The sequence below is a fragment of the Hippoglossus stenolepis genome, chromosome 16, assembly GCF_022539355.2.
Source record: "Hippoglossus stenolepis isolate QCI-W04-F060 chromosome 16, HSTE1.2, whole genome shotgun sequence".
Taxonomy (NCBI): domain Eukaryota; kingdom Metazoa; phylum Chordata; class Actinopteri; order Pleuronectiformes; family Pleuronectidae; genus Hippoglossus; species Hippoglossus stenolepis.
This window is the reverse complement of record NC_061498.1, coordinates 19,342,657-19,355,663: the sequence shown is the minus strand read 5'-3', so window position 1 is coordinate 19,355,663 and position 13,007 is coordinate 19,342,657. Positions and strand designations below refer to the sequence as shown.

At 42.2% G+C, this 13,007-nt stretch overlaps 1 protein-coding gene across 2 annotated transcripts in view; it reads right to left on the bottom strand.

Moving 5' to 3' along the window:
- LOC118123921 (potassium voltage-gated channel subfamily C member 1) overlaps positions 1 to 13,007 on the bottom strand; it is a 70,313-nt gene that overhangs the window by 27,762 nt on the left and 29,544 nt on the right. For both annotated transcript variants that reach the window (XR_007034919.1, XM_035181624.2), the window contains exons 2-4: positions 7,769 to 7,900; positions 6,159 to 7,020; positions 2,667 to 2,879 (exon numbers count right to left, since the gene is read on the bottom strand). Coding sequence is in view for 1 of the 2 variants with exons in the window: in XM_035181624.2 (XP_035037515.1) it covers positions 2,667 to 2,879; positions 6,159 to 7,020; positions 7,769 to 7,900 (1,207 nt within the window). In the remaining variant the exon portion in view is untranslated. The remainder of the gene's footprint in view (positions 1 to 2,666; positions 2,880 to 6,158; positions 7,021 to 7,768; positions 7,901 to 13,007) is intronic.

Genomic DNA, 13,007 nt, shown 5'->3' with positions numbered 1-13,007 from the left:
TCTTGACAGTGTTACCTCTGTGTTTCTATGGTTTGATCCATGAGGCGGTGGGATGCTATAGCAGAGGCCCCTCCGGCTTGAACCACTCCTCTCCCAGGAAGGATGTCACACTGCTGGACTCTGAGACGTCAGTGTGTGTATGGGTGTGTGCTTTGGAGTGTGTTTGTGTGTGTAGATCAGGGGAAATACAGTAGCATAGAGGAGTGTTACAGGTGAAAGGTCGGGGGTCATATATGAAAACGAAGAGAATTATTTTAGTATCAGCATTTGGGGTGGGCAGGAGACAAGATGGCAGCGGGAAAATGGCCGAAAAGATATAATGGAAATTTAGAAGAAAAGATACGGCGAGCACGGAGGCGCGGATGAAGCAGGAGGGAAGGAGAATCAGGCGAAAGGAAAAATGCAAGGAGCAAGTGGACGAGGTGCGTGAACAGTAAACATGGGTGCAGAGATTAGAGTGTAGTGCAGGGAGGAGAGAGAGAGAGAAACAGAAGAAACTGTTAAAGAATCATGTCAGAAAAATAAGCTGCAGTGAATTAAACAGAGTGACAGAGTGAGGAAGAGACAGCAGACAATGACGATGAAGAAGCCTGAGGTGATGCCTGAGAACAGACAGACATTCATCTGATCCATCTGTTCTACCAGACTACATTCAAACAACTTAAGATTTACACATGAAGGGTTTCATTTCAGAAACAGATTGAAATATTTATGTGTTTAATGTGTTATTAAATATTGCATGATGAGTGCATGATGTAAGCATTTTAAACAAAGAGGCTGGAGACATTTCGTATTTTTCTTACTGTCAACTAATCAAATCCCATTAAAAGAGCATCATTATTATTGTTATTATAAAGATATAAAGATCAACCTTTGAAGCTGATTGGTCAAGGTGGGGGCCGTCGGGACGCCACACACAAACAGTACCTTCTCTATACTATTTCACTAATGTATGTTAAAAACTACAGTGTCCCACAAAAGATGAGAAAAGAAGACAACTTCACGAACATGTTTTCCCAGGTCAACTTGTTTTCACCTCTAGATTTAAGGATGAATAGAAAAAGAAGAGACTTGATTGATGCTGGTCACCTGTTTATTCAAACTTTATTGATATTGAACATATCACAGGTCCAAATCGCATCAAATTTCACACTGCACTTCCTTGGGCCCATAAAAAAATACATGCGAGTGTGAAGCCTAAAGGCAGCGGGCTCTCGAGATATGCCTTCCATGTTTATCATAAAATAAAACAGTTCTACAATAAACTATCACTTTGTTATTGCCTGTGTGCTGGACGTTGTGTGCAGAGCTTTTTATAAACAGGCTATGGTGCAGAGCGGGGTCAAAAAACGTTGTGTTTATCCTACTTGGTTCTTTGCAATAAAGTCGTGCTGTGTCAATAATAAACTGGATTATATTTTGTGCACCATTTATATTGTCAATATTTTTCTTAAAATAAAACTGAATTTGCTTTATTACTGTTTTCATATGTGAGCTCTATATAAGTTTGAATGATTTACATAGGTGGTATTAATATTTCATATATTGCATGTTGGCTATTTCAAGGTCTGTGAAGTCATCAAGACAATCTTCAGATATTTGTGTCCACATTCAGACACACGGACCACCTACCAGAAAGGATCGGTGGTGCTGATGCTTGTCTTCTTTTGTCTTTTTGGGGGGATTTGTAGACAGTTAAAAAATTAAAAAACTCCTGATGCCTCTCTGTGTGTAAAAATACAGGTAACATAATAATCCCATTAAAGGGCAGTGTTTTGAAATGAAACCGATTCAGCTGTATGAGGTTTAACACAAAGAACTGTATCAGCTGTGGTGAACACAGAATACAGCGCACACGGGAGACCGGTGTAATCTCGCATGTGACTGTGGATCCACCTCAGTGCAAAATCCCAATATAACCTGATTTGACGACAGTTCACAAAATCAAAGACAGAAATCTGTCATGAATACGTTTGTGTTGCACTACAGCGAATCCAGTCACTTGCATATCAGTGCGGATGGTAGTGCTGCAGCAGCCTCTGCAGTACCTCTGCAGTACCTCTGCAGGATAAATGCATGAAGGGGAATTATTCTACTACAGCTGTAGATTGAAGGTATGACTGAGCCTTTGACATGGTGTTAGTGTGACAGCAGAGAGTGTCTGAGGGGATGTGAGTTTTTTTGTCATTACTGCTTTTTTGAGTCCTTTATTTTGAAATACATTTATACATTATATATTTTACGTAGTCTGTATGGTACAGTATGTGTGTGTGCTTTTGCATCAGCTTTTTCTGCATCAGTTTGTGTGTGCGTGACAGATAGGTGCTGAGGGGTAGTGACATCATTGACTCCAGAGAAATGCATTTTTTATATTGTGGGGCTTCAGTTATTATTGTCCAGCCTTTGTATTTGTGCATGTACAGTATGTAATTGGATATTTGTGTTCGGAACATATGTATGTACAATATGTATATATTTTTACACGCTACACACACTATGAGTTTATATCAATCAAGACCACGCATCGAGAGACAGCCCACTGCTGTCACTAAAGTACTGCCCTCCCTCCACCCCTCCTCCTCTCCCTCCTCTTCCTCCTCCTGCTCCTTCTCCTTCTCCTCCTCCTCCACACTCAATCCTCCGCCTCCCCCCCTCCGCCCTCCTACCTTTCCGAACGTTCCCATCCGTTGTGCGCTGGAATTCCCCCGCGCTCAGCAGGAAGCAGGCCCGGTCATGTGGGTAACGCTCACGACTAGTGGTGGAGCCGAGGCCCCCGGTGGCTGGGCTGCGCTCGTCCCCAAGCACCTGGTCAATGGTGGGGCAGTCCTCATTGGCCAAAGCTGCTGTGTTGGCCGCTGTCTCACCATTTTGCTTGGAATCTGTGTGAAAAACAGAAATGAAAAGAGAAATATCAAGGTTGAGGACTGCAGGCAGAATAAGAGATGTATAAATGAGAGGAGGAAACAACAGTTTGAGAGAATTGCCAATTGGAAGGAAGTTGAGAGAGAATGTGGCGGAGGGGGAGTTGAAGAAAGGGAAGATTAATGGTCAGGAGAGAGAGTGGGGAGGAGGGTATTGAGAGAAGAGGGGAAGGTAAGGTTGAGAGCATAAAAGCAATAAAAATGGAAAAGGGAGATAAGACCAGAGGTGGTGAGGAGCGACTCGGAGGAGGACAAGTAGAAGGGATTAGGAGATGAGAAACAGAAGCAGGGAAAAAGGGAGGAAAAAGAGGAGAGGGAGAAAAAAAAAAAGGATTCAAAGGCAAAAAGAAAATTAAATTGGGAGAAGAGAGAGAGGAGAAATGATAGACAGGAGAAGGAAGGAGGAGGGGCGTGTGAATGAAGGTTAGTGCCTTGTGATAGTTATCCTGATCACATGACCAACACACTGCAGCAGAGCAGGCTGCATACTCACACACACACACATACACACACACACGCACACACACACAAGAGGAAAGGGCTACAGGGAAACTGTACTTGTAGCTTTCAACACAGCTGTCAAATCTAATCTGATATGACTTACTGTTCAACAGAGCAGTGGACACACACACACACACACACACACACACACACACACACACACACACACACACACACACACACACACACACACACACACAAACCACACACACTGAAAGACAACACAAACATGCACACATTATACATGGACGAGGGTCAGATTATGTTGGAAACCATCTAGTTTATCAATATTTATGAAATATAGAACAACAGCAATTGGTTTCTGACGCTATTCCAGCAGCTGACTTGCTGTTTGGGATGGATTATACTGGCAGCTTTAGGGACTATAGGGTTTATGATCTATCAGAACCACTTTGACCTTGTCCTAACAAAGACAATCACAGTGTCGCGCTCAGTTGGTTACATTAAAAGTGTTACAAATAGTTATGTAACAAATGAACAAAGAGAGCCAGAGAGAGAAATACAATCCTTCTCTGTTTTCTCACAGCTGGCAAGTCAAGGCATGAGGAGAGTCACAGAAACGTTTGAAACAGACTCCCTGTAATGACGTAGGAAAAGTGTGTGTGCACATGATAATCGAAGCTCTTCGATTATCTCTATTCATCATTATTTATCATCATTATTTGAACGGAGCCTGCTGCATAGTCTACATCCATGTAAACACTCCTGTGATTATGTTTAGCAGGTGTTATATCCGCCTCAATATGTCCACTGAACATGCGACTTTTATGCTCACACTTTACAGGTTGACTGCCCGACCACAACGTGGTGCTCACACTGACGCCTGGGCCGCACTGGGTGTGTTTGCTACGCGTCAGAACTGCGTCACTGATCTGCTGCGTCTCAAGCATCTGTTGTTCACACAGGGAGCATGTCTGCTGCGTGCCAGCTGCAGAACTGGTATTGTTTTCGAATAAAAATACGCTACGCAAGATGTCCACAGCGCACCGCTCATGCATCCAATGTGAGACAAAACATGGCAACGACATTGGTTTTGTCCATTGACAATTCAAATGAAGGTTATTTAGACAAAATGGCTGCATTGTCAGCAATATTGTCAAAATGACGGAAAGCTAATGTTCCTTTGGGCAATTCTTCCAAAAATATAGAGCTGCCTCAAGACTACAGCTTTAACCACAATGCTGCAGTGACATTGTAGTTGGTAAAATAAAAACTTAACATAAAATAAAAACATGAAATTTGGAATTGCATAACTTGCATTGCATATTTCTTTTTGAGTCAAGTTATTTCAGCTCAACAAATTCAGTTGTATTTAAATTCAAACACACAGCATTCAGTTGAGATTACTTTTTAAAATGTTTACTCAGCTTCTGAGGTGCTGAAAATGATCTTACCAATGATTTGTAGCCATTGTAGCTTTGTTTTTTCTTTTGAAAAACATGCGGCCGTTGATACTGTGGTTTATTCTGCTTCTGATCTCAACTCATATCCTGATACCCTGACCCAACTCTTCATGGGAAACATTTGCATTTTACGGATGTACAGGCTTAACATCGAAAAATGCAAAACGAGAACGAACACATTGCACACACACACACACATAGACAGAGTGAGAGAGAGAGAGAGAGAGAGAGAGAGAGAGAGAGAGAGAGAGAGAGAGAGAGAGAGAGAGAGAGAGAGAGAGAGAGAGAGAGAGAGAGAGGATGGACATGTCTATTAAAACAGCAGAGCAGACATTGGATGAGATGGCCTGGATCAATGTTTCAGCAGTCAGAATGTAATGTAAAGCGCTATAGACCCCATCCAGGATTATCAGAACATGTCAGCCTTGGTGGTGCAGCATCAGGCTGGGACAAGAAAGAGATGGATTTGTCAAGAGAAAGTCATGTTTTTTTCTCAGCTTTCTCGCTCCATCGTAAATTAAAATCTATTTTAGTGTACTCCACTCTAGGAAGCACGAGGACATCAGTAGTTATTTACAGCTTCAAACCCTCTTAGATACACAAGTCTCACATCATCACAGTGCTTAAAATCTGACCTCCGGTTGGCGGGAGGGTCAGAAACTTGGACAGTTTTATATAATGATCTTGTTAAGGCCACTCCAGTGATTAACTTTAGAATTTGGAATTCTGTAAGTATTAGAGTAAAGAAGAAGAGACGTCTGATCTGAAGAACAAATCCGTTTTTGAACCATTCCAAACCATGTGTAAAACAATGAGCCGTTCAAGGCACATGACCTCTACTGCTCAATGACAACAACACTCTAATGCTCCAACTGAAATTCACGCCATTTTATAATGACTTTATCAATGAGATTCAAGGTTTACAATTGGTTTTGTTAGGGTTAAGACACAATACAGGTTATAAATAAATACATGTTTGCCTCTAATGATTGGTATTTTATTATATTTTATGACACTTATTACAGTAAATGAGTGATTATCTGAAAATAATAGAATAACAGATAAACAGAAACCTCCACCACAAATTTTGACTCTGAATTTTGAATTTAGGCTGAATGATTTGTGCAGATTTTTTGTTTTGCCTCTAACAAGCAGATCCATTGCTGTCAATAAGTCATATGACATTCCAGCATTGCTGTGTGGGGCATGTGAGGCTGACCTTGAATTAAAACTCTGGTATTTGAAAGGCTGTTGTTCAGTTACACCGTCATATTAACACAACATTCCCATCCACACATGTTCAATCACTCACCTGCCCTGTTGATCTCAATGATCTCCTCCTGTGCCAATGGGCAGTCTCCAGTACCCATCATGCTGCCAGATCCTACCATGCCCGGCCCGAGCACATTGCCCATCAGCCTGTGAGGAGAGGCGGTTGCCATGGCTAGGGCGTCTGGCTTGCAGTAGTTAGGGCTGCCTGGCTGTGGCGCTCGGGGGATGTGCTTGTTCCTCTTCTTGGGGAGCTTCTGCTTGGCCATGGCCAGGGAGTAATACATGCCGAAGTTGTTGACAATAACGGGCACAGGCATGGCAATGGTCAGCACACCAGCCAAGGCGCAGAGGGCACCCACCAGCATTCCCGACCATGTCTCAGGGTACATATCTCCATAGCCCAGTGTGGTCATGGTCACCACAGCCCACCAGAAGCCAATGGGGATGTTCTTGAAGGCGGTGTGGGCCGCGGCCGTTGGATCATCTGGGTCGGCACCAATGCGTTCAGCGTAGTAGATCATGGTAGCAAAGATGAGGACGCCCAGCGCCAAGAAGATGATGAGCAGCAGGAACTCGTTGGTGCTCGCCCGCAGAGTGTGGCCCAGGACCCGTAAACCAACAAAGTGGCGGGTCAGCTTGAATATACGCAGGATACGGACAAAACGCACCACACGCAGGAAGCTCAGCACGTCTTTGGCTGTTTTTGAGGAGAGGCCACTCAAGGCCACCTCCAGGTAAAAGGGCACAATGGCCACAAAGTCTATGATGTTTAGGGCGCTGTGGAAGAACTCTGCCTTGTCAGGGCAGAAGATGACGCGCATCATCACCTCAATGGTGAACCAGATAACACAGACGCCCTCCACATATGTCAGCCAGCCATCTGTGACCACCTCATACACTATCTGCAGGGTGAAACAAAAAAATAAAGGATTAATTGTGTTTATCAGGCCCTTACTCATTTATTTGTTCATTCAGGACAGGCTATATGCCTGGGGGCACAATACAATGTTCCACAGGTAACAGTTTTTTGCGTTTATGCTTTATAGTCCCAGTTTGTCACAAATTCAGTGCAACTCTAAACTAAAAATACATAACTCATTTTAGGTCAATCCTAAATTCCACCTAAACACCTACATCCATTCTGCATCTGTAACAATACATCTTTTCCATTCATATGAGGTTAATGCTTATCGGACATGGTCCCTGCAGAATGAATGTAATAAACTATTCTAAATGTCACTTTATTATTTATGAAAAGTACATCTCAGCCTGTGAAAACAATTATATAATGATGACTTATGTGGATCTGGAGGAGCTTTGTCAAGTGTAATATAAAGAAATGTGGTTTTGCAATAAGGGTTATCTCTCCTTTGGTGATGTATGAGATGATACATTGACCTTGCAAGGAGGGTCTCGCAAAATGATGCTAATAATTGCATTATGGGATATGTAGTATAGAGTATTTCTCAAGGTTGATCCACGAGGTTCTAAAAAATGTATGGATATTTTAGCCTCTGCAGCTCCTTCATTCATTTTTAATCTGTACCACACAAATCACTTTATCTTTATCAAAGAGCTGCTCCAAATTGCTGGAGTGTCACATTCACATTGTTTAGACTAACGGACCAAGAGGCAGAAACGTCACCGTACCTCCTCATGTGTCACGTTGCCGATGGTGACATTCTCCGTTTTGTTGTAGATGGTGTTGAAGGCTTCGTGGGTCTCCAGGCAGAAGGTGGAGATGGAGAGGAGGATGAAGAAGAGTGAGCCAAATGCCACATACTGCAGAGAGAGAGAGAGAAACAGACAGGGAAATATTAGATTTTGCACATGAACCTTGTTTTACTCAAAAAGAGCAGGGAACTGTCACACCTGCACACCAACACTGCAGGGGCAACACGGTTTTTGTGGACAGTATAAGCCTTTGTCTTTAGCATTTTGCTGTTCACGGGATTGCTGATGGAGGAGGAGGGGTTTGGGCCAATGCAGTATGTGGAAAGCAGTGGTTATGCCAACACGCTGCAGATAGGGGGCGGCAATGACACACTGAGGACAAATGCTGTTAACTCAGCGCAAATGTCTTGACTGCTGCAATCCCACTGATAACGGCACAGTCAGAGAGATAGAGGGAGGGAGAGAGGATGATGGATGGAGTGTGTAAAGGAAATGAGGTACAATGTGTGTGAGTGTGTGTGTGTGCGTGCGTGCGTGCGTGCGCATGTGTGTAATAAGTTGTTAATGTAATAAGGTCAGTTATCGTCTCACAGTCTTTTACCACTAAAACACACATATACACTCTATCAGCCTTGCAACAGTAAATATGTTGCAGTGTATTATCACACATGTTCTGTATGTTGCTGCTTGCGTGTATTAGGAGATTTCCTTTGCTCTGCAGCATCCCTTTGAAACCAAACTGTCCCTAACCCTTCCAATCTCTTTGTCCCTGCATTTCCATAACCCTAATATTCCTTCTCAGCACTGTCCTGCCTCATGATAATGCAGATACTGAGTTGTCGATTCTGAGCCATCTCAATTTTTCACAGTCACATCATTTCCATACTTGGCATCGTGTGCTCACAGGCAACCGACTTTAACTTTAGAGCGAAGGTTGATCAGACACTGCATGCCGAGAAGCACATGATCAAAGAGAATTAGTGAGACCATGGCTGGGAAAAAGCATGGTTACATCTTTATGCAAACAAAAACAGGCAGAATTCTGGTTTGATTCGGACAGCAGAACAAGCTGCAAGCCCACAACTGTGACAAAAGCAGATACTGTAAGCACATCCGGTGATAACACAGCGTTAGAATTCATTTGAAGTCCCGTTTTTATCCATTTGATGAAGTCCTATATTCACTCTCACACTCTCTACGACTCCTCAGAAATATTGTCTGACTCTGTAGCGGCTAATTGTTCGATTGTGTTTGACAGCTATAGTCTCTAACTGTGTCTGTCTGCTGCTGGACAGGCTGGTTTGACAGAGCCTTGTGGCTGAAGGCAGGTTAATGAGAGCCCTGAGGCTGAATCCACACAATAAAGTCGCCAAAAAAATCCTATTGAACCAGAAAGACACTGAAATGCTCTGCACAGCAATGCCAAAAGCTGTGAATGAGACCTTTATGTTGTTGTAGATCATTCCATTTGTAAAACTCTCTGAGCCTTTCAAACATCTTAAACAGTTGGCTGCTAAATACAACCGTGAGTCATCGACATACCTATGGAATGTCGCACTATTTTATTGTGTGCTTTGGTCCAGTGGGAGTATGTACAGTCAGATTAAACCTGATTAATTGTGTGAGTGTAAACAGACTCCCTGTAATGACATATGAAAGGTGTGCGTGTGTGTGTGTGTGTGTGTGTGTGTGTGTGTGTGTGTGTGTGTGTGTGTGTGTGTGTGTGTGTGTGTGTGTGTGTGTGTGTGCACACATATGTTCACATATACAACTGTGCAAGTGCCTGCTAGGTCAGTGATGAAGGTCGACTTCCTGCTCTATGTGTGTGAGTGCGTGTGTCTACTGACATGTTATGGACATACAGCATGTTTAATTGCAGTGCTTGTGTGTTTAGCTCCATGTATATATATGTGTGTACTTAAAATGAACCACTGTATGTGTTTGCTTAAGTATTTACACATGTAAGAATGCTCTCTCTCTCTTTTTCTCTCTCTCCCTCTGTGTGTGTATACGTACACGCTCGTCAGCTAAGTGATGAAGATAGACAAATGAAGTCTTCCTCTAAACCTCAGGGAGCACAGAAAGTCCCACAGCTTATTATCATGGTCTAATTTAACACTGCTATCTAGAGCTGCCCTGGATACACAAAACACACTCACACACACACACACGTTCTTGAACATTTCAGGGTTGTCGGAGAGTTATTAAAAGCAGAAACAAAAACATCCTCTCGTTTAACTTTTCAACTTGCTCTTTCTCGAACCGGATGCTGCCCCTTCTTTAAAAAATATCAATCCATTTTCTCATCCCTCTGAGTTATTCTATTATGGTAGTTTTGAAAAAACTGATGCAGGAAAAGTTCCTCTGTTGCCCTTTATCCGACAGATATGTGAGTAACAAAAATCAGTCTTATCAGTCTGAAAGGAAGAATTTTGAACACAATGAAATGGACTTCAGGTCATTATCCTGTTGCCGAATCCTTTGGGGACTAATCGAGAGCACTGTTTTTACAGTGCACCAAATTCAATGACTATTCAACCCTTCTCTAGTCCTAATTCCCTCAAATTTAAGGACTCAACTCAGCGTAGCTTGAGGGTGCTTTCACAACTACCTTGTTTGGTCCAAGTTTGGACTTTTCTGTTAATGCTGAGCCAAAATAGCAGGTGTGAAAGGTGCCTCGGACCCCAGGACAGACCAACGGACCAAAATTGAGTCCAATCAAAAGAGGGGGACTCGGTCAGAACCAAACTGAACCATGATTCGATTACTTTGCAGTGTGAGAACACATGCAAAACGGTTCCTTTCAAACCAATTGCAGGAAGTTGACACAGCATAAAGCAATAGAAGAAGAAAAACAAGTGGCTGGTAGGATTGCTTGTAATCTTTGCCACTGATTTGAATGACGAGGATATTAATTAGAGAGTAGTCGAAATATCATAATGATATCATAGTGGCAACAAAATCAACAAAGTTAACCGGATTATTAATTTCCTCGATGTAAATCGAAAGACTACCTTTTACCTATGCACTTGATTCAAAAATCTTAGTGAATAAAATTGCCGAATTGACAAGACGTAAATGTTACACGCAGAAATGTGTCAGTGTGCAGTTTCAGTGGACCAATCACAGGTAAGCTCTTTACATTCCCAGTCCTTGTTTTGTTGCATGTTTTGGTTTTATGTACATATGGGTGCAAATTATATGCTGCTTTTTCAGGGATGTAGTAGGAGTTGGTAGGTTTCTGTTGGTCTGTGCCATACAGGCTGTCCTGCTGCTGCAGTTGTGTCTGCCAACTGCTTGTGGTCGTGTGCTGTATAAATACAGACCATTTACACAAATGTGTTTGAGGCTTAAAAGGAAACACCTCCATTCACTTTCAATGTGGTGACTCCACACGTTGCTGAACTGCATCGTGGCTCCCTTGTTTCGCTTTGCTTGAGAAAAGCTAAACTTTTCAAGCATGACAGGGACTCGACAAGGAAATCACGTTCATACTAACACAGGTCCATCCCAGTGTCCCGAGCTGGAAACTGTAAGTGGTTCTTTTGTCGTTTTGGCGATAGCCCCAACAAGATACACATTCCTGCAAAAACACTTTCTCGATAATAACATTATCTTTGTGATGTTTTACAGCTAGTTGAGGGCTTTATTGTCACTTGGACATCAACTCAGTTCCAGACCAGTAACTTGCTGACGCTCTCAAAGACTTCCTGCCAATCATTCCCAGTATTCCACTGATCTACAGTTGACAGGGACACAACAGACACAGCAAGCAAGAGGCAGAAAAAAAGTCACTGCTGGCAAATGAACACAGAGGAAAACCATGCAGGGTTAAGATATTCCAAAAATTGCCATTGAAAAATATTGTTTTTAGGTCAGAAAGAATTCAGCATGTCTCTTGGGCCCCATGGGTACACACTATGTGTTTGATGAGTAACACTGAATGTAAGCAGATACTCTGTTGACCAACCAGGCTAAAAGTAGTAGCTACCTTGCTACCATTCTAACATTTGTGCATGTGGCACTTAAACAGAAAGTAAGCCTGAGATATTTAGTCATAAATCAAACGTGTTTGGCTCTGTGACATGTGTTTTCTGCAACTGTTAATTTTCTCTTTAAGCATTGTGTGTCTAACAATACAGCTGAGATTTGGGTTGTGTTGTCACATCACAGCTCACACTGTGAACTCTTTCAGTGGGAAACACATTCTACCTGCCAAATGCTTCCCAAATGTCTGGCTGAGTGTGTCTGCTCTGTCAGACGCTGCCTGTGGCAGATAACCATCCACCATTAGGCATCATAGTCCGCTGGTAGAATTATGTGATTGTCAGACGGACTGATACGAGGGCTTTAGCCTCAAATGTGGCCAGTTAAATGAGCATTATAAACTGACTGTGTTATTTTGACTTTTACAAAACCCTCATGCAGACTGACACAATTTTCCAAGAGAAAACAATGCACCATTAATACAATATATTAGCCACAATCAGTGAAATACACAAGTGCATATCGTGAGCACGAATTTGTCTCATTACAGGTCACCTTTGGGACTTTTCCAGACTTTTCCTGAAAGCGGCTCATTTTAAGAGTAGATCGCTATGTTAATCTATTTTTAATGGCTAACCTACTCGAGAGAGCATCAGATCAAAACCTGCCATCCGGACTACTGACCAGTCAGATCACAGGGAAAGTGGAGTACGGCTTTAGGAGGACAAATGTACTGAGTTTACAACAGGAACAAGAGATTAAGATTTGATTTGACTCGCACTGTGTGCAGCAGGAAATCAGATCACAATCAAGACATAATCAATGGAAACCACATGCTTTCTTTGGCTACACTGTAAACACATACAGCAGCTGCTTCTCTGTTGTATTTATGACAAAGTAGCTGCTCAGCGAAAGTCTTTGGTGCTAACAGCAGTTACCACGTCAACAATTGTTAAGAATTTCATCTTTAATTGTTAGTTATTTATAATGTTGACGATTACACTTCAAGTCATACATTTCACAATCTGTATCCACGATCAGGAACAACATAAAACCTTTTTGGCTGATCATGTTTATCTGCTGCATCTTTATTAAGAGTTCAGTGTGAACCATGTTTGATGCGAATCAAAACTTATTGTCTACTTCAGATCTTTTTTCTTTGTTACCTATGAAAATAATTCATTTAGAATGGATAATACATGTACTAATATAGTATGATACATTTTTT